Source organism: Vidua macroura, chromosome 15 (genome assembly GCF_024509145.1).
Source record: "Vidua macroura isolate BioBank_ID:100142 chromosome 15, ASM2450914v1, whole genome shotgun sequence".
NCBI lineage: Eukaryota > Metazoa > Chordata > Aves > Passeriformes > Viduidae > Vidua > Vidua macroura.
Genome location: NC_071585.1, coordinates 3,234,836 through 3,258,643, shown reverse-complemented (window position 1 = coordinate 3,258,643; position 23,808 = coordinate 3,234,836). Strand labels below are relative to the sequence as shown.

Genomic DNA, 23,808 nt, shown 5'->3' with positions numbered 1-23,808 from the left:
AAGAACGGGGATTCAAGCCCAGCGTGGGTGTTCATCATCATCTCTGCAAGCCTCGTAGGCTCGGCCAGCTCCCTGGGAAGTCAGGCTCTTTTTCGAGATCCTTTCCAGGGTCCTGCCCCAGAGAAACCCCGCTCCCAGGGGCTGTCTTGTGTCCCCAGCCCTGGGCGCGGACCCCGACCTCGCCCGCTTTTCCTGTGGGTCAGTGCTGATTGCCGCCCATAAATATTGCTGTCCACGTTTTATCCTCCACCTGTAAGGGTCCCTCATGTGTTTTCTCGGAGGATTTTCAGCTCAGCTCCTCCCGGCGCTGAGCAGCGAAGGATCGGGCAGGGCAGAACCCCTTCAGCCCACGGCCAGGGCTCGGGGCCGGCTGTCTCCCGGGAAAACGGGGACTCCCTGGGCGACTGCCAGTGTCTGGATGTCACTTATGTTAACTGAGCAAGGCTGGGAGAGTGGAGCGGTTATCGCATGAGCTCTCATCGCGGAATAAGCAAGGAAAATGTTTCTTGCTGAAGGACATCTCCGCCTGCCCGCAGTCCGTGTGGGCAGACATACCTTCCCTTAGAGGGAGAATCCAGGAGCGGCCAGCAGGCAGGAACCACTAAAACTCTCAACACGTGAGAAAATCCTGGCTTCCATAAACCCCACACAGAGAAATTCCGGCCGGAAAAAAAAAGGGTGCTTGAGGACGACACCTCGAGCGACAGGAGAGAGAGACACAGCGAGGGAAGAGCCGCTGCCAGCGGGGTCAGCCCGCGGGGGATGAGCGAGAGCCCGGACCCGCTCGGGCGAAGGCTCCATCTCTCGCCAGCGATGCCGATCCCGGCGCCGCCGCCGCCGCCGCGGATGGGAGGAAGGCTGCCGGGAGCTTCCGGCGGGGCGGGGCGGACCAGGAGGCGGAGGGAGGCGGAGAGAAGCGGGTTCCGCCCGCACTTCGGGACCGAGAGGCTCCGTGCGCTCCCGGGAGGGACGCACTGCCTCGGGAGTGGCTTGGCAGTGGCTGTTATTGTTTTATTGTTATTAATTTTTTTAATATATTTTATTAACGCGCTTTCCGACTGGTGCCGCTCTTCTCTTCCTGCGGATTGAGGCGTGGAAATCCGGCCGAGCAGGGAGCTGGGCCTCTGCGGAGAAAATGAAGGAGCTGACAAGGCGCTGGGTGCCCCGGGAGAGCGGGACAGCTCAGAGCCAACCGCGGGTCCGGTCACCGGCATCGCCAGCAGCTTCCCGAAGGTCGGGACTTCAGCTGTGCCAAGTCCCGGAGACAGAGAGGGAAGGGGACGGGTTTGTTGTCCGTGCCCCGCTCTCTGAGCCTGACCCCTTCTGTTCGGTGACTGCTGCAGGTGATGTACAGGAGCGAGGACTAAACGCCGCGGCGTGGGTGCTCCAGCTGCTGAGCCACCACGGCATCTCCTTCCTCGTCCCCCATCCGCATTTGTCCAGGGAGGAATGCCGAAAGACCGATGGGAGCCTGTGAGCAGTCCTTGTCTCGGTGCTTAGAGTAGTCTTGAATGGTAGAAGAGCTTTCGGCGTCAGGAGGCTTTGAAATCAGACCCGGCTTTTCTGTGCGGTGCTCTAACCGCTGAACTGCGCCAAAGAGGCGAGAACAACACAAAGACAAATCCCACGATGCGAGTTCGGGACTCGTCTGCCCTTCTGGAGGGAACGGGCTTTTCTTTCCGGATCCTCGTCGGCGGAGCCAGTCGCCCTGAGGCGGCCGATGTGGAGCTGCTGTGCGGTACTGTCCATCTTGGGGTGGTGGGGCTGGAAGTGTCCTGTATGACGGGACCGACTCTGCCGGAGCTGCTGCTTTTCCTTCTCTTGCCAATTCTCCATGCCTTGTCTCCACGTGTAACTGGAGTAATGATCTAATTCCAGCGAGGGTCTAAACAGAGCATTCCAAACACCCCTCGAAAAGTCTGTGTGTTTCTCCACTCTCTACAGAACAATAGGAGACGAACCTTTTGAGCTGTGTTTGCCACTGGGCTATACTTGCTTTTCTAAGAGTGCAACGGTCAGTCCGTGAGCTCTGATGGATGCTCTGAACTTGGGATGTAGAAACACGTGGTTATTATTTTTCAGGACTTTAACCAGGATTTCATCCATTCCTGCCAAATGAAGGAGGCTCAAAGTAACGCTCAGACGCTTGATGGGCTTTCAGGATGTTAAGATGAGTCATTTGTACTGACTTTCTTCTACAGATCCTCGCTGTGGATCACCACTCCTCGCATCTCGCTGCTTAGTCAGAAGTGCTGGGAATGCTGTGAGGCTGACCAAAGTTGAAATAGCTAAACCAAGCCTTCCACCAAATCGTGTGCTTTTTGCAGGATCATTTCAGCTTTTTCTTATGACCTTTGTGGGTTCCCCTTATAGGTGCAGGTGGAATAAAAGGCGCTTAGTTGTGCATCTGTGGTAGTAATGCAATGCTGCAATGCCTAAGGATTCTCCAATGTCACCCCCTACCCCACTGCTACTCGGGTAGTAGCTGGATTTCATCAGTGTGAGAATCCCGCATGGACTGGATCTGAATAAGCAAGAAACAACTCTTCCTGTAGGTGATCTTGGAATCTTTGACTCTATCTTCGCATTTAGAAACATTTTTATTTCCAGCTAAGCTCAGATATTTGGCGTTGTGGAACCATTTAGTGAAGCTGCTACTTGGTGGATATGAAAATTATATAGACAGGTGTTCAGACCAAAATAAAAAAGGACCCCGTGTCCTATGTCCTCGACGTCAGTGCTTGTCATCTCATTAACAGCTGTTTTACTGATTTAAAACATCCTGCTACATTTAACATACAGCAATCCTAACTTAGTACAGCTCTTAAGATACTTGTAGATCGAATTTGCTGACACCGGCATTACATTTTCACCTCCATGAACACGGCATGAAATACTTCTCCACAGAAGACCTACTTATTCCAGGTAAGTGAATAAATTTAGCAAACAGGTAAGTAGGGGGGAAAACCGTCAATCAACCGAAACAAACTCACCGCAAAAATAAAAACAAAACCAACCGAACAAACAAAAACCCAAAACCAACCCAAAACAGAATCAGACTAAAAACCCAAACAAATGAAAAAAACCCAAGCCAAAAGCCGAAATCTGTCGTGCTTAAACACCTCTTGTCCTGGATTCACATGGAGCAAACATGATTGATTTGTTGGTAGAAGATCATCCCCAGCATCTCTTCCCATCCATGAGTCAAGACAGTGATCTCCACCCAAACTACTCTGTTTCCTTTTGCTCCAGAAATTAAAACAAACTGCCAGAAAAGTCCAGGAAATTCACAAGTTCGTGAACATGTCTCCAGATGAACCTGACAAAAAATATGCTGTGCAGGATTTTCTCGCCAGTCCTTTCTTATGAAAAAGATCAATTCTGTTGCCTGCACCTGGAAAAAGTTAACAAATGCTGTTCCACTTGATAGAATGGATTTGCCTGTGTCTGTTTACCTGTGGTCTACGGTTGAGTGTGAATCTGCAAACCTAATCCAAGGAAGAGATGGACAAAACTCGTATGGATATTAGGAATGAGAAAATTCTGTGCTAATGGGTGTAATAAACCCGAGTTCTCGGCGGCAGCAGTGCCTGCCAGAGGCTCCTTTTGCTGTTTACCGTGAGCTGCTCTGCTCGAGAGAAGCGCTGGAGGGGAGGACCACTCTTTATCTTCAAAGCCTAGTTCCACCAGGATTTGGGATATGAAATATAAACTGTCTGAATGCCTTCCTCGAGGAGAAAACCCTGTTGCTGGTTGTGATATGAAAATACAGGTAAGTTACAAATGCACAGTAGGAAGAATTCATCTTTGCATTGATGGCATAGGCCAGACAAAAATGGCATCAGGGATGAATCTGGAATCAAGACATCAATTATACCCACAGAAAGCCTGACTGCCCACAGCGGCAGGTTTCCATATGAACCGGTGGCACTGCGGAGATAATAAAGCAGGAACACAAACAGGTCAGTAGCACAATCGTATTTAACAATGTTTTGAGCCTTGGTTTGTGTACAGAAGCTACAGATGTAGCAGCAGAAGTTATTCCTGCCCTTAGTGCTCCTTAGGGAGGTGCTGTGGTCGCGGGGCCGGTGCCTGCGGGGCCCGGGGGCAGGTGCTGAATGTCAACGAGGGCCGGTGAGAGCTGTGTGGGCATGCGAACGATTTTGCCCTGAAGCTTCAAAGAGTGGTAGAAAATCTTCCCACAGCCACAAAATCGGCTTTGCCGGGATGGAGAAAGGGAGACTGTACATATTTTTCTTATTTTTCTTTTATTTTCTTCCCCCACCACCCCACCCGCCCCCCCCCCCCCCATTAATGAGGAATGTTGTTGCGGTGGGGCAGTGTCTGCGTACTGTGGCAGTGATCCTTCCCTCTGAATGGCACGGCGTAGGGATTGGGGATTTGTCAGAGGGAGGCTGAATTTGGTTAGGGAAGAATCTTCCTTGATGAAAGGCCATGCTTTGTAGCACGTGGGCTGTGTCATTGGTGACAAACTGCAGAACGTCTGCTAGCTGGAGATCTCTGCCCCTGCATAATGAGGTTCTTGCTCTATCCTGGCAGAGCTTGTCTGCCGGAATGGAGAAGCAAGAGCTTGCCATTCATCATGCAGGTGGAAAAGGAGACTGCGAGAACAGCTCTTCATCGAGCTGCATGAATAGCGTACAGGAGCTGTGGTGGTCCCGTGCTTTTTCAGCGTTCTTGGAGGATTGGTGTGCTGGGCTCTGATGGGTTTGAATCTCCGAAGGAAAGATTCAAACAATCCCCTGGGGTTTTGGTGTCATCGAAGCCTTTTGCACAGATGTTGAAATATCTGGGGTTTGGGCTACTTTGTCAGAGTGAGGTGGATTCTCTTCATCGAGATAAGGGGTTCAGGAGTGTGTCCGTCTTCCAAAAGGGGAGGGAAGCGATGGAGAAGGGACAGTCTGTCTGTCTTGCATAAATTGCAGAAAAGCAGGAAGCTTGTTCCTCATCTGGAGAGATGAAAGTCGGCAGGAAAGAGGAAAGGGACTCTTACCAAAAGCCAAGTCCACACTCCATGTTGAGAGTGATGTAATCATACGAAAAATTAGTTAAAGAGACAAAGTGGAGCCGAGAAGAGAAGAGAAGAGAAGAGAAGAGAAGAGAAGAGAAGAGAAGAGAAGAGAAGAGAAGAGAAGAGAAGGAATCAGGGAAGCAGAAGACTATGAGAAAGAGGAGAAGGAAGAAACAATGCAGAAATAAACGAGAAGTGGAGAAGGATGAAGAAATAAATGGAAAGAGAGAAAACTGAAGAAACCATAAACTCTTTTAGTGACATATCATTGACGGTATCACTGCACACAAAAAGAAAGGAAGGTGAGAAAGTAAGAAAGAAAGGAGGCAAAAAAGATTACAAAGAAAAGAAAATAGGGTGAAGCCCCTAAATTACAAGAGTGCACCAAATATATAGCAGAAGAATACAGGAATGAAGGAGAAAGCTAAGAAGGAATATATATCCGTAAATTAGCAAAGAAGAAAGGACGGAGAGAAGCAGAACGAGATGACCAACACGCACCGGAATTACCTCTAGATGTGGAACGGAGCTGGTCCCTAAAAACGTCCGGCCTACGGAGAAAACCTCTCCGGCGCTGATGTCCGTAATTAGTGCTGATCACTCCTGTTTGATGATGTCGATCGCGCGCTAGAGGCAACGAACGATCTACCAGGAAGGGTAAGGAAGAGAGAAGGATCGAAAGAGAAAGAAAAGAGGAGCAAACGATAGGGCATGACAAGGAAAGGAGGAAAATGAGAACAAAGAGAAGAAAGAGGAATTAAAACAGAAAAAAAAAAAAAACTAGAGGAGACAACTGGGAAAGTAGACTAGGCTAAGGAATGAAGAGAAGACAGGAAAGAAAGAAGAAGGAGGAAAGGCAAAAGAGACAAAGAGAGAAAGAAATTCGACCACAGTAGGAAGAAACAGCAGAGCAGGCGGCCATGAGAGAGCGGAGGCAGCGGCGCTGTGGCGGATCGGGTGAGGCGGCGGAGCAGCGCACGGTGTCGCTGCAGGCTCAGGAACGGCGTGTGGGCGGCTCCGCCCCGGTGCGGCGGAGAGCCCGGCTGTGAGCGCGGGGGGGCGGCGCGGGCCGGGCAGCAGAGCCGGTGCGTCCGGGCGGCGGCGGGGAGCCGTGCGGAGCCCGGGCCGGGGCCGGCAGCCACAGCGGCGGCGGCCACAGCGGCGGCGGCGGCGGCGATGGGAGAGCGCTGGCGTGCGGCGGTGCTGCGGGTGCTGGTGCTGCAGGCGGCCTGGGCGCTGGCGGGCGGGCAGGTGCGCTACTCGGTGGCGGAGGAAGCCAAGGCCGGCACGGTGGTGGGCCGTCTGGCGCAGGACCTGGGCCTGGAGGCGGGCGAGGCGGAGGCGCGGCGGCTGCGGCTGGTGGCGCAGGGCCGGCGGGCGAGCGTGGAGGTGAGCGGGGCGAGCGGCGCGCTGCTGGTGAGCTCGCGGCTCGACCGGGAGGAGCTGTGCGGCAAGAGCGCGCCGTGCGCGCTGCGCCTGGAGGTGCTGCTGGAGCGGCCGCTGCGCGTCTTCCATGTGGAGCTGGAGGTCACCGACATCAACGACAATGCCCCCATCTTCCCCGCCGCCCGCAAAAACCTCAGCATCGCGGAATTGTCTCTGCCGGGGTCTCGTTTCCCTCTGGAGGGCGCGACGGATGCGGATATCGGAGCGAACGCGCAGCTCTCCTACACACTCAGCCCCAGCGAGTATTTCTCTCTGGATTTACAAAAAACGGAGGAGGACGGTGAGTCCTTATTCCTGGTCCTCAGGAAATCTCTGGACCGCGAGACGATTCCCGTGCACCGGTTGGTGCTGACAGCGACTGACGGGGGCCGGCCGTCTCTGACGGGGACAATGGAGCTGGTGATCTCCGTGCTGGATGTGAACGACAACATGCCCCAGTTCAATCAGACGGTGTATAAAGTGCAGCTGCCCGAAAACGCAGAACGCGGCACTTTGGTGATTAGACTAAATGCCACGGATCTGGATGAGGGGGTGAACAGTAATATCTCCTATTCGCTCCAGACCCTGTCCCCGCAGAATGGAAGAGACGTTTTCCGAATTGACAAAAATAGCGGAGAGATCCATCTTACGGGTGACTTAGACTTCGAGGATGTTAGTCTCTACCGCCTGCAAGTGGACGCAACAGACAAGGGAACGCCCCCGCTGTCGGGTCACTGCAAGGTGGTGCTGGAGGTGCTGGACGTGAACGACAACGCGCCGGAGGTGCGGGTGACGTCGCTGTCGGTGCCGGTGGCAGAGGACGCGTCGGTGGGGACGGTGGTGGCCCTGCTGAGCGTGTCGGACCGGGACTCGGGGGAGAACGGGCGCGTGCGGTGCTGGGTGTGGCCGGCGTCGCCGTTCGGTCTGGAGGCGACGTTCGCGGGCTCGTACTCGCTGGTGCTGCGCGAGGCGCTGGACCGGGAGCGGGTGTCGGAGTACGAGGTGGAGGTGCGTGCGGAGGACGGCGGGGCGCCGGCGCTGCGCGCCAGCCGCGGGCTGCGGGTGCCGGTGTCGGACGTGAACGACAACGCGCCCGCGTTCGCGCAGGCCGTGTACACGGTGCTGGCGCGGGAGAACAACGCGGCGGGCGCGGAGCTGGCGCGGCTGTGGGCGCGGGACCCGGACGAGGCGGGCAACGGGCGCGTCAGCTACTCGGTGTGGGAGGGCGGCGCGGGCGGCGGCGGGTGGCGGGCGGCGTCGAGCTACGTGTCGGTGGACGCGGAGAGCGGGCGTCTGTGGGCGCTGCGGCCCCTGGACTACGAGGAGCTGCAGGTGCTGCAGTTCGAGGTGCGCGCGGTGGACGCGGGGGAGCCGCCGCTGTGCGGCAACGCCACGGTGCAGCTCTTCGTGCTGGACGAGAACGACAACGCGCCGGCGCTGCTGCCGCCCGCGGGCTCGGCACCGGAGGCGGGCGGCGTGGCGGCAGCGGAGGCGGCGGCGGCGGCGGGCGCGGGCTCGGAGTCGGGCACGCTGTGGGCGTGGGCGGCGTGGGGGGCGCCGGCGGGGCAGGTGGTGGCGAAGATCCGCGCCGTGGACGCCGACTCGGGCTACAACGCGTGGCTGCGCTACGAGCTGTGGGAGCCGCGGGGCAAGGGCCCGTTCCGCGTGGGGCTCTACAGCGGCGAGGTGAGCACGGCGCGGGCGCTGGACGAGGCGGACGGGCCTCGCCAGAGGCTGCTGATCGTCGTGCGCGACCACGGCGAGCCGGCGCGCTCGGCCACGGCCACGCTCAGCGTGTCGCTGGTCGAGGCCGCCGAGGCGGCGGCGGCCGCGGCCGCGGGATCCTCGTCGTCGTCGTCGGTGTCGCGGTCGGCGCTGGGCGTGGAGCTCGGCCCCGGCGCGGCGAGCGCGGCGACCAACGTGTGGCTGGTGGTGGCCATCTGCGCGGTGTCCAGCCTCTTCCTGCTGGCCGTGGTGCTGTACGGGGCGTCGCGCTGGGCGCCGCGGGCGGCCGTGCTCTCGGGGCCCGGGCCCACGACGCTCGTGTGCGCCAGCGAAGTGGGCAGCTGGTCGTACTCGCAGCGCCACAGCCGCAGCCTGTGCGTGGCGGACGGCGCGGCCAAGAGCGACCTCATGGTTTTCAGCCCCAACTTCCCTCCGCCGCCGCCCGGCCCCGCGCACAAGGACACGCAGCCGGAGCCCTCCGCTCTCCTCGACACGGTCAGTGACAATATCTTGCTCACATCTGCTTATTTTCTCCTTTTTCTGCGCCTTCTCTTCTGTGCCCCGTGCAGTAGCTGCTGGGATCCAGGCCAAATGGCCGTGGCTGGAGGGCGGTGGGTGCTTGACGGGTGCTTAAGAAATCAAAGGCACCTTTGCAGCTGTCGCAGGGTCCTCCTGCAGCCCAAGAACTCCTGCTGGTGGGAGGGGAAGGCTTGCTAAAGAAAAAGGTATAGCGGCACCCGTTTGATATTACGGTCCGCAGCTGAGGTTTGCTGGTGTGGATATGAATTGTTTTTTCGTAAAATGAAATCACTTTTCTAAGGAGTCAGCCCTGCAGACAGCGCTTTTGCTGTCTGGTACGGAGTGTTTTCTCCCGGGTTTATTGTAGCAGCGCAAAAGAAGGAGGCTGTGCGGGTAACAGACCCGCAGGCACTTTGTACCGCCGTATTGCCTTTGCAGAGTGCTGACCTTGATGGTATCAGCTGGGATTTGTTCTTTGTCCTCATCCTCTGTCATTTTCCTCTATGGGAGATATGGGGACAGCTGACGATTTGGACTTCTGGTCTAGTGCATTTTCAATCAGCAGAGAGTGATTTCTCCATTTTGGTTGGTCCAGCAGAGTCATTGTGAAAACTGGGATGGTGTTCTGGAGCAGGGAAGACTTATCTGAGAGAACTGGAAATAATTTGTAAGACCATGGTCCATGACATCAGAAGAGATGAAGAGGAGATGTGAGATGATGCCTTTTTCTTGAGAATTAATGTTACAAAGTGAGGAATGGAGCATGCCTAGCAGGAGGCAGGATTGGCACGGAGTGTTTCTGCCCAGGATTCTTTCCCAAGTTCCAAGGGTCTGATGTTGGAGGCTTTCTGGATCTTGAGATAATATGTGGTATTGCAAGGGCCACAGAGTCCTTTGAGGTTATGAATATCCTCCATCAGAGACAGTTCCTTGTGCTGCCTCTGGGCTGACATGTGGAATGTGTTGGGTAACAGTTGGTAACATGCAGACTGATGAACATCTTTGCTGCTGTTTTAGGAGTGTTGTGGGAGGGTGGCACTACAAACTGCTTTCCATGTGTATTGTAGGGTACTTAAAGCAGCTTCCACAGCTCTTGCCATAGTGGATCTTTGCTTCATCTCTTCAGACATGATTTTTAAGGGCAGTTGAGGGGGCGGGTGTAATCTTGTTGTGCTTTTCTTCCCCTTGTTGTGCTCCTGCACGGTCAGTCTGGGTAGAGATGGTGTGTCCTGTTATCACACAGGGCTTATTCTGGTGTCTGGATGTGCACACCAAACCTCCACATCTACAGAGCAGCCCAGCTCTGGTTTTCTATTGTAAATTCTTCTGCCCAGCTCACGTTTTGACTGGATTTGTGGTTCAGGTTTGGTGTGATCTCTTGAAGAAGATCTGTGGGGACTGGGATCAGTGCTGTTCATGACTCTAATCACAGAACCTTTAAGCACTCGGTTTGTACTTGAAATTGCTGAAAAGGCACAAACCATCGTGGCATGAGGGAAAAGTCAAAGAATCACAGAATGCATTTGCAGCACTTTGGGGAGGAAATGGAGAATGTCTGTTTAGCGGTGGAGGTCGCAGTTCCCAGGGTGCAAAATACAGGATTACAGTAGAATACTTCAGGAATGGTTCTAGCACACTGTGCTGCTTCCTTGGGATTCTCTCAGGTCACACAGAAGTTCTGCATAACTTCGGGTACTGTTGTTCTTCCTGGTATTGCTCTTAGTGAAAACATCTACCCTTTATGCCTTTAATTACTTGGGTTTGCTGTGGAAGGTTATTGGTCAAAGAGAACCTTTTGGAGTTTGGATCATGCTGCCGAGCCTTCCCTAAATCATTCCCTCATTGCCTCTCTGCTTTTTGTCTCGCTAGATGGGTCTTGGTATTCAAGATGTTGCCAAAGTTTGCATTTCAATACAGGAGAATGGGACTCTTTTTTTTTTTTTTTTTTAATTCTCTTCTCTATTAAACTGCACATGCTTTTGTTTTGCTGTGTGTGTTTGTTGCTGTGTTTACTTCTTGTCTCTCATTGGCAACATGGCAGATTTGGGCCATTCTCCATCAGTGTGGGGGATGCCTAGTCCTGTCTTCTAAGATTTACTTTGAGAGAATTTCTGTAGCTTACAGGTCTGCTTCCTTTTCCAACTAGAAGTGTGTAATGGACACTTCATGCTGTCCAGTTTCTGTGGAACATAAGTGATATTTTTCTGTCCAGCTTCACCAGAAACACTGATAATGTTAAGCATAATTATCCTTTAAAATCTACTTTCCTGCCCCAAAAATATTTATTTTCTGAAGAAGGAACCAGTTCAGAAGAGGTAAGTCATAGACTGAATGTGGATGTTCTTGAGACTGGTGTACTTTAGTTCCCTGTTCAGTTGTTGCATCTTTTTGTTGAATCAGCAGAATGTTCACCCTATTGGACCAACAGAGCAGCTGTTACCCGCTCTCATTCCTTTTCTGGTGCTTCCAGGAACAGCCTGAGTGGGTGACAGCAAGCGGGAAGGGAGGAAATTCTTTTCACTAAAACAACGTGTAGGAGGTCAAGGGAGTGTTCTTAGCGACATTATTGTGGTGTTGTCTTCGTGGCTTTTGTTGGCTGTGTGACAAGTGGATCATTCTAAGGTGAGTGAGAGAGTTTCCGTGGGGCCTCGTAGATGCCGAGGTTCTTGGTGTGTTGTCTAGGCAGCAAGTGCCTTCCAGAAAGGAAGAGAACTTTGAACATGCCAGAGGAAAGTGACTCAGGAAGGACTGAGGTACGTGATGAGTCCTCAGGAGCTGTAGTTGCCCAGTGCTTTTTCAAGTCTTTAAGGAGGGTTGTCATGCTGGGCTGTGAGAGGTTTGAGTTATTGAATGGGAAAATTCCCTGATTTGTTTGAACTCTTTCAGGCCTTTATGCACAAATATCCTAATAATTTTGGGCTCAGCTTCTGTGTCAGAGAGTGGTGGAACCTCTTTTGATGTAGCAGAGCTGTTCTTTGCCCTCTGACTGCCTTGCTGTGTTATTGCTGACTCCTTGAGAGCACTGGAGGCTGAAGAGCGTGTCCTTTTTCCTGGAGGGAGGGGAAGTTGGAGGTGCATGGACAGCAAGTAGGCTGCCCCCTCTCCATATGGACAGGAGGTGTAGGGAGGAGAAATGAGATCCTGGCCCCAAGGGCATGTCCGTGGTTCGTGGAAGGGGTGCTGTAGGTATTTTAAAAAGATTTTGTTGAAGGAAAGAATACCCAGAAGATGTAAGTATGGAACTAGAAAAGCAGGGGAGGCAACGACAAGAAAAGAGGAAGAATGTAGAAAGAAGATTAAAAAAAACCCCTCAACTAAACAAAGAGGTACATGAAGGAGTCAGGTAAAAGAAGAAGAATAAGTGATATTTCCCAAAGTACATTGTGAGGATTTTGGAAATATTTCAGTGAAGAAAAAAAAAGATCAGAAGAGACAAGATGGAAACAGATGAGGAGGAGGGGAAAGGCATAGGACAAGGATAAGCAGGAATGAAAAGACATAGACAAAGAACAAGGAAAGAGAAGGGAAAGAGGATAAATGGAAGAGGAAACGGAAAATACAAATAGCATATGGAAAATAATAGTAATAATAATAGTGGTAGTACTACTAGTAGCAAAGTAAATAATGAAGCCATGCAAATAAAAATAAAGCCAGCATGAAAGTAAGAAATGAAGGAAGAATGGAAATATAAAACAGACCATAGAGCTGACCAGCAGGCACCAAACGTATCGGCAGACAATGAGCAGAGCTGGATCCTAACAGCCTTGGCTGGAGCAGCAGAGCTCTCCAGCAACGATGCTCCCTAATTAGAGCTGATGGTTCCGCATTTGATGGTCTCTGCGGAGCCAGAGAAAACTGGGGATCTCCCAAGTGCGGCTAAAGACTACAGGGGAGTGGAAGGAGATAGGAACGGAGTGGAAAGAATGGAGAGTGGCATAACAAGGACGAAAAAGAAGAGAGACAATGAAGAAAAAGAGTACAAAGAACAAAAAGAAAGAAAAACGAAACATGACCGAAAAGAAGAAATTGGAGGGAGCAAGACAAATGAAAAAGGGCTGTGAAGAAAGAAGAAGAAGAAATGAAAGACGGCGTGCAAAGAAAGAGGAAGATATAAGGGAAAAAAAAGAGGAGGGCGAGAACAAGACACGACAGGAAACATACCCATCTCGGGTCGGCAGCGCGGGCGAAGATACGGATCGGGTGAGGCGGCGGAGCAGCGCACGGTGTCGCTGCAGGCTCAGGAACGGCGTGTGGGCGGCTCCGCCCCGGTGCGGCGGAGAGCCCGGCTGTGAGCGCGGGGGGGCGGCGCGGGCCGGGCAGCAGAGCCGGTGCGTCCGGGCGGCGGCGGGGAGCCGTGCGGGGCCCGGGCCGGGGCCGGCAGCCACAGCGGCGGCGGCCACAGCGGCGGCGGCGGCGGCGATGGGAGAGCGCTGGTGTGCGGCGGTGCTGCGGGTGCTGGTGCTGCAGGCGGCCTGGGCGCTGGCGGGCGGGCAGGTGCGCTACTCGGTGGCGGAGGAAGCCAAGGCCGGCACGGTGGTGGGCCGTCTGGCGCAGGACCTGGGCCTGGAGGCGGGCGAGGCGGAGGCGCGGCGGCTGCGGCTGGTGGCGCAGGGCCGGCGGGCGAGCGTGGAGGTGAGCGGGGCGAGCGGCGCGCTGCTGGTGAGCTCGCGGCTCGACCGGGAGGAGCTGTGCGGCAAGAGCGCGCCGTGCGCGCTGCGCCTGGAGGTGCTGCTGGAGCGGCCGCTGCGCGTCTTCCATGTGGAGCTGGAGGTCACCGACATCAACGACAATGCCCCCATCTTCCCCGCCGCCCGCAAAAACCTCAGTTTATCGGAGAACTCGCCTCCTGGGTTCCGTTTCCCGCTGGAGGGCGCGTCGGATGCGGATATCGGAGCGAACGCGCAGCTCTCCTATTCACTTAGCCCCAGCGAGTATTTCTCTCTGGATTTACAAAAATCGAATGAGCGAAATATTGAACCTGAACTTGTTTTAACGAAACCTCTGGACCGCGAGACGATTCCCGTGCACCGGTTGGTGCTGACAGCGAGTGACGGGGGCCGGCCGTCTCTGAGTGGGACAATGGAGCTGGTGATCTCCGTGCTGGACACAAACGACAACGCGCCCCAGTTCAACCAGTCGGTGTATAAAGTGCAGATGCCAGAGAGCGCTGCGGTGGGGACGCTGGTGACGAGGGTCAATGCCACAGATGCAGACGAGGGAATTAACAGTGAAGTGACATTTACTGTGACGAACTTAATTCCCCCGAGCGGAAAAGATGTGATTTCCATCAATCCGAATACTGGGGAAATTCACCTCACAGGCTCCCTGGACTTCGAAGAAGTCAGCATATATGATTTTCGAATTGAAGCAAAGGATAAAGGAACGCCCCCGCTGTCGGGTCACTGCAAGGTGGTGCTGGAGGTGCTGGACGTGAACGACAACGCGCCGGAGGTGCGGGTGACGTCGCTGTCGGTGCCGGTGGCGGAGGACGCGTCGGTGGGGACGGTGGTGGCCCTGCTGAGCGTGTCGGACCGGGACTCGGGGGAGAACGGGCGCGTGCGGTGCTGGGTGTGGCCGGCGTCGCCGTTCGGTCTGGAGGCGACGTTCGCGGGCTCGTACTCGCTGGTGCTGCGCGAGGCGCTGGACCGGGAGCGGGTGTCGGAGTACGAGGTGGAGGTGCGTGCGGAGGACGGCGGGGCGCCGGCGCTGCGCGCCAGCCGCGGGCTGCGGGTGCCGGTGTCGGACGTGAACGACAACGCGCCCGCGTTCGCGCAGGCCGTGTACACGGTGCTGGCGCGGGAGAACAACGCGGCGGGCGCGGAGCTGGCGCGGCTGTGGGCGCGGGACCCGGACGAGGCGGGCAACGGGCGCGTCAGCTACTCGGTGTGGGAGGGCGGCGCGGGCGGCGGCGGGTGGCGGGCGGCGTCGAGCTACGTGTCGGTGGACGCGGAGAGCGGGCGTCTGTGGGCGCTGCGGCCCCTGGACTACGAGGAGCTGCAGGTGCTGCAGTTCGAGGTGCGCGCGGTGGACGCGGGGGAGCCGCCGCTGTGCGGCAACGCCACGGTGCAGCTCTTCGTGCTGGACGAGAACGACAACGCGCCGGCGCTGCTGCCGCCCGCGGGCTCGGCACCGGAGGCGGGCGGCGTGGCGGCAGCGGAGGCGGCGGCGGCGGCGGGCGCGGGCTCGGAGTCGGGCACGCTGTGGGCGTGGGCGGCGTGGGGGGCGCCGGCGGGGCAGGTGGTGGCGAAGATCCGCGCCGTGGACGCCGACTCGGGCTACAACGCGTGGCTGCGCTACGAGCTGTGGGAGCCGCGGGGCAAGGGCCCGTTCCGCGTGGGGCTCTACAGCGGCGAGGTGAGCACGGCGCGGGCGCTGGACGAGGCGGACGGGCCTCGCCAGAGGCTGCTGATCGTCGTGCGCGACCACGGCGAGCCGGCGCGCTCGGCCACGGCCACGCTCAGCGTGTCGCTGGTCGAGGCCGCCGAGGCGGCGGCGGCCGCGGCCGCGGGATCCTCGTCGTCGTCGTCGTCGTCGGTGTCGCGGTCGGCGCTGGGCGTGGAGCTCGGCCCCGGCGCGGCGAGCGCGGCGACCAACGTGTGGCTGGTGGTGGCCATCTGCGCGGTGTCCAGCCTCTTCCTGCTGGCCGTGGTGCTGTACGGGGCGTCGCGCTGGGCGCCGCGGGCGGCCGTGCTCTCGGGGCCCGGGCCCACGACGCTCGTGTGCGCCAGCGAAGTGGGCAGCTGGTCGTACTCGCAGCGCCACAGCCGCAGCCTGTGCGTGGCGGACGGCGCGGCCAAGAGCGACCTCATGGTTTTCAGCCCCAACTTCCCTCCGCCGCCGCCCGGCCCCACGCCCAAGGACACGCAGCCGGAGCCCTCCGCTCTCCTCGACACGGTCAGTGGCAACACCTTGCTCGTCTCTCACCCCTAACTAACCCTTCTGTCCTGCCACGTGTGCAGGCTCCGTTCCCATGGGTCGAGAGCGATGAGTGATTGACGGGTGCTTAAGGATATCAGTGGCAGCTTTTGATCTGCCCTTCGGGGGAATATAGGATTATTGCCAAGCCCCGGAGCTGTTATGGTCTCTTGCTGCAGTTTACTGCTCTGTGTGTGAACTCTTATGTCCTAGAATGATATCACTGCCGATTGTGATGAGAGGCGTCCCAAGGTGTCAGCTTTGGAAACAGCCTTGCCTGCGTGTGTGTAGTATTTCCCCACGACCTTGCTGAACAATCAGAAAAAATGTAGGTTCTGATGTTTGCAGTCCGCCAAGCACTGTGTATTGCATTATTGCCTTTGGTGACTGCTGACCGTGCTGGTGTTAGTCTGGTTTCTTATGGAAAACTGTTTTTCCCCTCTAATTCTGCTCACGAGAATGTCTGTTGCAAGGTGACCGTTGTATTTTCATAGACAAGAGTTCTTCATTTTCATTCTACCACCAGACTCATTAAGAAAGTAGGGAAGGTGTGACTAACATTTCCGTGTTTCCATGATCTTTTCCCACATATTATGTTGCTTTAAAAGTAGCATAAAGTATAGGGCCAAAGGAGTATGGCCCAAGGAAAGTGTAACAAGGAAGAAAGTTTTTTCTTTTCCTGCTGCCCCTGTTCCTGAGGTTGTGGATTTGTGATCCTGGCCGGAGAAATAGCATGAAATACACTCGCCTGTTTTGGTGTTCTTTCAAAATTTACATCAATGGTGACATCACTTCAAATGCCTTCAAAGCCTTCAAAATTTCTTTTGTAATGAAGAAACAAAGCAACAGCCCCAAAAATCAAAGAACCACCATTCCCCCCAACAAGTCTCAAATAACACTCTCCTACACAGTAACTATCACGTTAGAGTTTTGTTTCCACCATTACTTTGGGTTTTTTTCCTCAGAGCATGACATCAATGACGTGACCATGTAGAGTTGTCCCAATATCATCTTTAGAAAGAATTTTACTCCCAGGTGTTTCCATCTGAGATAGCTGAAGCATCACAAAACATGAAATGTCAGCATCAGAGGTTCTGCTGTAAACTGCATGGACGGTGCCATCCCTGAGTTTATTATAGTATTGTCATTGCTGAGAAGGATAAGCAAAAACCGTGTTGAGCTTTGAGATAGGAATAAAACTGGGGTCTGTGACAATTGAGTAGGGCCTGGCCATTTCCTTTTCTGGAGGGTGACCTTGAGAAGTGGGAAAACATGATTTTGGGGACACTGCAAATCCATGGGACGGCCACGGGCCATGATGTAAGAAAAGAACATGAGATTGTATTTTGTCCTGAGAACACGTCTCAGAGTGGTGAGTGGAGGATGCACTAAAGGAAAGTGTGAGGCAGGATGGAACAGAATGCTCTTGCCAAGGATTATTTCCCAGGCCCTAGGGGTCTGGAGTGGGACACCTTCCTGATCATGAGACAGTGTTTGATACTGAAATGCTCACAAATGTTCTTTGAGCTTCTCAGTATCTTTCACCAGAGATAAGCCCTGTGCTGCTGCCTGCCTGGTGTAGGCCGTACGTTGGTAAGAGCTGGTGAGATGGAGAGTGCTGAATGTTGTTGGATGAGCTGCTTGTTTCAGAACTGCTGTTGTGGAAGGGGAGCGCTTCAGGCTGCTGTCCTGGTGTCATGGTGGGCATTCATAGATGTTTTCACAGCCATTGGTGTTGCCATGATGGTTCCTTGCTCCTTCTCAGGTGGGATTTATAAGGACAATGAGTCTGTAATCTTTATGTGCTCAACTTCCCCTACTTGTGCACTGCACAGGTGGCCTCAGGGGAGATGATTTGTTCTGATGTCACACGGAGCTCCTTCTGGTGTTTGCAGGTACAAACTTGCACTGCAGCCCAGCTCTGGTTTCATGTGGTACAAGTTCTCCCACTCAACTGACCTTGGGAGTGCTTTTGTGCTTTGGTATTTGCTGTGGTTCTCTTGATGATATAAAGATGTGTGGACTGGGGTCAGAGCTGTCACAATTCTAATCACAGAATCTTCATGAACTCTAAATGAAGCTTTGTGGTGTTTCCACCTGAGATTGCTGAAAAGGAGCAAAGCATTGTTGGTGAACAGGCAGCTGGGGAGAGCCTGCCAGCTGCTGTGTGGCTTTGCAGCCCTCAGTATGTTCTCTATGCCAATCATGTAGGAAGATGAGGATGTACAAAGAATTGAATCACGCAGAGCAGAGTTTACAGCTGGGTCATATTGCTGGGTTCTAGCAATGTTTGATATTTTGGCAGTGATTCTGCATGTGGCACTAAATAGGGCCTGGACCCGTGAGGTGGGGAGGATGAGTTTGAGCGGGAAAGAATGTTGCCTAAAGAAAATGTGGCTACTGAGTAGAACACAATCTATGTCGTTGGGGAGGAGTTACAGAGATCTCAATTCACATGCTATGGGATAAAGAATATAAGTAGCAAACCTTGAGAAAAGGCCCATGTGCATAGGGCTGCTCCCCTGGGACCCTGTCAGGGCCTCCTGTAGTTCTGCATATTCTTGTGCTCTCTTGTTCCTTGTGACATTGCTGCTTGTGACACTACCTGCCATACGTGCCTGATAATGCTTGTATTTTGTGTGGAATGTTGTTGGTCAAACTGAAAGTTTTGCAAATTTGTATCATGCCGGCCTTCTTGGAACATTATCTCGGTTATTTCTCTGGTCTTGCTCTTGCTAGGGACAGGAAATTGCTGGTAACATCAAGGGACACGTTCCCTCAAATCCTATACTCCTGGTTGTGGTGTTTCTTTTCCTGAAAAAGCAAGCAGCAATGCTACGGGTGAGTTGCTTGTACCTGAAGAAGCTGTGTGTGAGAGGCAAAAGTACTTTGGTTCCTGTTCAGCTGTGGTGTCTTCATATTGGATTGACTGAATGTTGCCTGGATTGAAATGCCTGTGGGTTTGGAGCACCACAGCCTGCTCTCATTCCTTTCCTGTTGCTGCCTGGCACAGGGTGAGCACGTGGAAGCAAGGACAGATGGAGAAGTGACATTAATGCATTTTTGGGATAGATGTTGTTGGGCATGCAGCAGATATTCTCAGTGGCAATGCCATGGTGTTACATTTGTGGTTTTGGGTTGGATTTGCAGGTGGAACATGAGTCAGGAAGAAGAGCTCTTCATAGAAGGGTAGCAGGACTGCTCGACTGTGATGTCATTGTGCGTTTGTGACACCGGAGGATCATTGTGCCGGGCTGTGATGAGTTTGAGTTCCCGAATGAGGGACTCGTCAGTGTTGTTTGGAATCTTCGGAGCCTCTTTCATTAGGTGCCTCAGCAGCTGTTTCTCAGGCTTTTGTGTCAGGGTGGTGGAGCCTGTTCTGATGTAGCAGAGCTGTTCTTTGCCATCTGACTGCCTTGCTGTGCTACTGCAGGTCCTTGAGAGGACTGGAGGCTGAAGAGTTTGGCCTTTGTTCTAAAGGGAGGGGAATCTGCAGGTGCATGGGTGGGAGGTAAGCAGAAATGTTGTTCGTTGTTCCCTATCCACAGGGGTAGGAGGTGGTAGGGAAGAGAAATGAGAACTCTGGCCCAAAGGCATGTCTGTGGTTTGTGGCAGGGGTGCTGTAGATATCTTTAATATATTTCTTGAAGGAAAAAATGAGCAGAAGTTACAAGGATGGAAGTAGAAAATGTGAAAGGCAATGTCATGGCGCAAAGAATGAGGAAAGAAAACAAAGATAAAGGAAGAGAGAAAGGACGAAGAGACAGGAAGAAAGAAGTAGAAAATGAGATAAAAAAATAAATATAGACTTGAAGGAATCAGTGTCAAAAAAAAAGAATGAGATCTTTTTCCAAAGGACATTTACATTGTTCGTTGTGAGGACGTTGAAAACATTTTGGCCAAGGAAAAAAAGGAGAAGAATAGAGAAGGTGGAATTAGAAGAGGAGGGGGCAAAATAGGACAGGGATAAGTAGGAAAGAAAAGATGGGGAAACAGAACAAGGAAAGAGAAGGGAAAGAGAGAGAGCAGAAGGGCAAAAAATAAATAGGAAATGGAAGTAAGAAGAAGATTTAAAAGAAAGTAAGGAGCTTATGCAAGTAAAAATAAAGCCAAAAGAAAAGTAAGGGAGAAAAGTACACAATAGAAAAATAGAAGCGACAATACAGCAGATGAGCAGAACGCACCTACCTCTGCCGAGAGAGTTGGAGTTGGTACATAACAAAACTCCATCCTGGCCATAGCATCGGGATCCGGCGCTGATGGCTCCCACTTCGATGATCAGTGTCGCAGCGCTGGAGGCAACTGACGAACTTTGCAGTGCGGCTAAAGAATGGTGGAGGATGGAAAAAGAAAAAAAAGGGAGTAAAGAATGGTGAGGACAATGACGAAGAAGAAGATGAAGGAAAAGAAGACGGAGAAGGAGGAAAGAGTAGAAAGACGGGGGGAAAGTAGGAGAGAGAAGGGAAACGAAATATTATTAAAATGAGGGAATTGAGCGAAGAAAGCAACATGAAGTAAGAAAGACGCGGTAAGAACAAGATATGAAGGATTGTTTGCAAGGAACAGCGAGAGACACAAAACATTAAAAATAAAAAGAAAGAGAATCATGGTAGGAAGAAACAGCAGAGCAGACGGCCATGAGAGAGCGGAGGCAGCGGCGCTGTGGCGGATCGGGTGAGGCGGCGGAGCAGCGCACGGTGTCGCTGCAGGCTCAGGAACGGCGTGTGGGCGGCTCCGCCCCGGTGCGGCGGAGAGCCCGGCTGTGAGCGCGGGGGGGCGGCGCGGGCCGGGCAGCAGAGCCGGTGCGTCCGGGCGGCGGCGGGGAGCCGTGCGGGGCCCGGGCCGGGGCCGGCAGCCACAGCGGCGGCGGCCACAGCGGCGGCGGCGGCGGCGATGGGAGAGCGCTGGTGTGCGGCGGTGCTGCGGGTGCTGGTGCTGCAGGCGGCCTGGGCGCTGGCGGGCGGGCAGGTGCGCTACTCGGTGGCGGAGGAAGCCAAGGCCGGCACGGTGGTGGGCCGTCTGGCGCAGGACCTGGGCCTGGAGGCGGGCGAGGCGGAGGCGCGGCGGCTGCGGCTGGTGGCGCAGGGCCGGCGGGCGAGCGTGGAGGTGAGCGGGGCGAGCGGCGCGCTGCTGGTGAGCTCGCGGCTCGACCGGGAGGAGCTGTGCGGCAAGAGCGCGCCGTGCGCGCTGCGCCTGGAGGTGCTGCTGGAGCGGCCGCTGCGCGTCTTCCATGTGGAGCTGGAGGTCACCGACATCAACGACAATGCCCCCATCTTCCCCGCCGCCCGCAAAAACCTCAGCATCGCGGAACTGACCACTCTGCCGGGCTCTCGTTTCCCTCTGGAGGGCGCGTCGGATGCGGATATCGGAGCGAACGCACAGCTCTCCTACACACTCAGCCCCAGCGAGCATTTCTCTCTGGATTTACAAAAATCAAATGAGCGAAATCTTCTCCCTGAACTTGTTTTAACGAAATCTCTGGACCGCGAGACGATTCCCGTGCACCGGTTGGTGCTGACAGCGAGTGACGGGGGCCGGCCGTCTCTGACGGGGACAATGGAGCTGGTGATCTCCGTGCTGGACACAAACGACAACGCGCCCCAGTTCAACCAGTCGGTGTATAAAGTGCAGCTGCCAGAGAATGCTACAGAGGGGACGCTCGTGGCACGAGTGAATGCTACGGATGCGGATGAGGGTGTTAACAGGGAAATTATCTTTACAGTGAGCAGTTTCATTCCCCCGAGTGGAAGAGATCTAATTTCCGTCAACTCCAAGACTGGGGAGATTCACCTCACAGGCTCCCTGGACTTCGAAGAAGTCAGCATATATGATTTTCGTATAGAAGCGAGAGACCAAGGTTGGCCCCCGCTGTCGGGCCACTGCCGAGTGGAGCTAAAGGTGCTGGACGTGAACGACAACGCGCCGGAGGTGTGGGTGACGTCGCTGTCGGTGCCGGTGGCGGAGGACGCGTCGGTGGGGACGGTGGTGGCCCTGCTGAGCGTGTCGGACCGGGACTCGGGGGAGAACGGGCGCGTGCGGTGCTGGGTGTGGCCGGCGTCGCCGTTCGGTCTGGAGGCGACGTTCGCGGGCTCGTACTCGCTGGTGCTGCGCGAGGCGCTGGACCGGGAGCGGGTGTCGGAGTACGAGGTGGAGGTGCGTGCGGAGGACGGCGGGGCGCCGGCGCTGCGCGCCAGCCGCGGGCTGCGGGTGCCGGTGTCGGACGTGAACGACAACGCGCCCGCGTTCGCGCAGGCCGTGTACACGGTGCTGGCGCGGGAGAACAACGCGGCGGGCGCGGAGCTGGCGCGGCTGTGGGCGCGGGACCCGGACGAGGCGGGCAACGGGCGCGTCAGCTACTCGGTGTGGGAGGGCGGCGCGGGCGGCGGCGGGTGGCGGGCGGCGTCGAGCTACGTGTCGGTGGACGCGGAGAGCGGGCGTCTGTGGGCGCTGCGGCCCCTGGACTACGAGGAGCTGCAGGTGCTGCAGTTCGAGGTGCGCGCGGTGGACGCGGGGGAGCCGCCGCTGTGCGGCAACGCCACGGTGCAGCTCTTCGTGCTGGACGAGAACGACAACGCGCCGGCGCTGCTGCCGCCCGCGGGCTCGGCACCGGAGGCGGGCGGCGTGGCGGCAGCCGAGGCGGCGGCGGCGGCGGCGGCGGCGGGCTCGGAGTCGGGCACGCTGTGGGCGTGGGCGGCGTGGGGGGCGCCGGCGGGGCAGGTGGTGGCGAAGATCCGCGCCGTGGACGCCGACTCGGGCTACAACGCGTGGCTGCGCTACGAGCTGTGGGAGCCGCGGGGCAAGGGCCCGTTCCGCGTGGGGCTCTACAGCGGCGAGGTGAGCACGGCGCGGGCGCTGGACGAGGCGGACGGGCCTCGCCAGAGGCTGCTGATCGTCGTGCGCGACCACGGCGAGCCGGCGCGCTCGGCCACGGCCACGCTCAGCGTGTCGCTGGTCGAGGCCGCCGAGGCGGCGGCGGCCGCGGCCGCGGGATCCTCGTCGTCGTCGTCGTCGTCGGTGTCGCGGTCGGCGCTGGGCGTGGAGCTCGGCCCCGGCGCGGCGAGCGCGGCGACCAACGTGTGGCTGGTGGTGGCCATCTGCGCGGTGTCCAGCCTCTTCCTGCTGGCCGTGGTGCTGTACGGGGCGTCGCGCTGGGCGCCGCGGGCGGCCGTGCTCTCGGGGCCCGGGCCCACGACGCTCGTGTGCGCCAGCGAAGTGGGCAGCTGGTCGTACTCGCAGCGCCACAGCCGCAGCCTGTGCGTGGCGGACGGCGCGGCCAAGAGCGACCTCATGGTTTTCAGCCCCAACTTCCCTCCGCCGCCGCCCGGCCCCGCGCCCAAGGACACGCAGCCGGAGCCCTCCGCTCTCCTCGACACGGTCAGTGGCACTGCCTTGTTCGCCTTTACTCTTTCGTTCCCCCCTCTGCCAGATCTCCCCCGACCCCTGTGCAGTTGCTGCTTGTCGGGTGGCTCCGTCCCCCACGGCCTGAGGGCACTGTAATAATGTTGGCTGAATCTTAAAAATCTTAACGGCACCTTTGTATCTGCCGCTGCGTCCTTGCCGGAGCCCCTCAGCTGTTACTGAGCTGGGGAAATGTCTTCCGGCATCCAGCAGCAGTTTGTGGACCGTAGCTGAGGGTTTTTGCTCCGAGTGCAAGTCGTTATCTCCTACGTTTGCTCTCCCCTAGGAAGAAATCTCTGTTGATTGTGATAATAGGGGCGCCGAAGTGTCAGCTCTGCAGACAACGCTTTTGCTCGCTGGTGTGTAGCATTTTAACCCGATCTGGCTGAAGGAGGTGAAGACACGCAGGCTGTAGTGATGACGATCCCACAGGCACCATGTGCCACTTAACTGCCTTTTGATTGCTGATTTTGCAGGTATCAGCATTGTCAAACCTGTGCCCTCGTCCTCCCCAGTGCAAGTGACGTGCTGAAAGGCTGCCGTTGAGGCCGCCAGGTTTTCTCTCTCTGTGGTGTAATTTTTCCCCATTGATTCTCCCAGCAGATTGATTATAGCACCCGGCAAGGCCTTCTTGGGCTTTTCCTGTTTTCTTTTTCCAGTGTGTTGGTTTTCTAGATAGCATTATAAACTGTTTACATAGAGGTTGGAGATTCAGAGCCGGTGTAAGAAAAGGGATTTTTTTTCCACAACCCCCTCCCCCCTCAAAATCATTCCATGTACTTTTGTTCATAGCT

At 55.6% G+C, this 23,808-nt stretch overlaps 3 protein-coding genes across 7 annotated transcripts; all 3 read left to right on the top strand.

Annotated features, from left to right (window-relative positions):
• The first annotated feature begins 6,208 nt into the window (after positions 1 to 6,208).
• On the top strand, positions 6,209 to 9,486 carry LOC128814920 (protocadherin alpha-6-like). Its single transcript, XM_053991234.1, has 2 exons — positions 6,209 to 8,677; positions 9,300 to 9,486. The coding sequence occupies exons 1-2, from the start codon at positions 6,209 to 6,211 to the stop codon at positions 9,348 to 9,350; spliced, it is 2,520 nt and encodes an 839-aa protein (XP_053847209.1). The 3' UTR covers positions 9,351 to 9,486.
• Positions 9,487 to 13,087: 3,601 nt separating this feature from the next.
• LOC128814921 (protocadherin alpha-13-like) lies at positions 13,088 to 15,695 on the top strand. Of its 5 annotated transcripts, XM_053991240.1 has the most exons (3): positions 13,088 to 14,822; positions 14,861 to 14,898; positions 14,939 to 15,695. In XM_053991240.1, exons 1-3 carry the CDS (start codon positions 13,121 to 13,123, stop codon positions 15,629 to 15,631), a joined length of 2,433 nt encoding a protein of 810 aa, XP_053847215.1. In that variant the 5' UTR covers positions 13,088 to 13,120; the 3' UTR covers positions 15,632 to 15,695. The 5 variants fall into 5 exon arrangements, with proteins under 5 accessions (XP_053847215.1, XP_053847214.1, XP_053847211.1 ...); XM_053991239.1 differs by having other exon boundaries at positions 13,088 to 14,827; positions 14,891 to 15,695; XM_053991236.1 differs by having other exon boundaries at positions 13,088 to 14,848; positions 14,891 to 15,695.
• Positions 15,696 to 20,476: 4,781 nt separating this feature from the next.
• On the top strand, positions 20,477 to 23,546 carry LOC128815079 (protocadherin alpha-8-like). The gene is made up of 3 exons (XM_053991475.1): positions 20,477 to 23,104; positions 23,301 to 23,373; positions 23,491 to 23,546. Exons 1-3 carry the CDS (start codon positions 20,510 to 20,512, stop codon positions 23,544 to 23,546), a joined length of 2,724 nt encoding a protein of 907 aa, XP_053847450.1. The 5' UTR covers positions 20,477 to 20,509.
• Positions 23,547 to 23,808: the final 262 nt, after the last annotated feature.

What these genes read in the sequence shown, in the direction of transcription:
- LOC128814920 (XM_053991234.1), top strand. Translation starts at nt 6,209, where the DNA reads ATGGGAGAGCGCTGGCGTGCGGCGGTGCTGCGGGTGCTGGTGCTGCAG. An exon ending in CCTCCGCTCTCCTCGACACG is followed by an intron (nt 8,678 to 9,299) that starts GTCAGTGACAAT and finishes TTGGTCCAGCAG; the next exon opens with AGTCATTGTGAAAACTGGGA.
- LOC128814921 (XM_053991235.1), top strand. Translation starts at nt 13,121, where the DNA reads ATGGGAGAGCGCTGGTGTGCGGCGGTGCTGCGGGTGCTGGTGCTGCAG.
- LOC128815079 (XM_053991475.1), top strand. Translation starts at nt 20,510, where the DNA reads ATGGGAGAGCGCTGGTGTGCGGCGGTGCTGCGGGTGCTGGTGCTGCAG. An exon ending in CCGTCCCCCACGGCCTGAGG is followed by an intron (nt 23,105 to 23,300) that starts GCACTGTAATAA and finishes GCTCTCCCCTAG; the next exon opens with GAAGAAATCTCTGTTGATTG. An exon ending in GACAACGCTTTTGCTCGCTG is followed by an intron (nt 23,374 to 23,490) that starts GTGTGTAGCATT and finishes CTGATTTTGCAG; the next exon opens with GTATCAGCATTGTCAAACCT.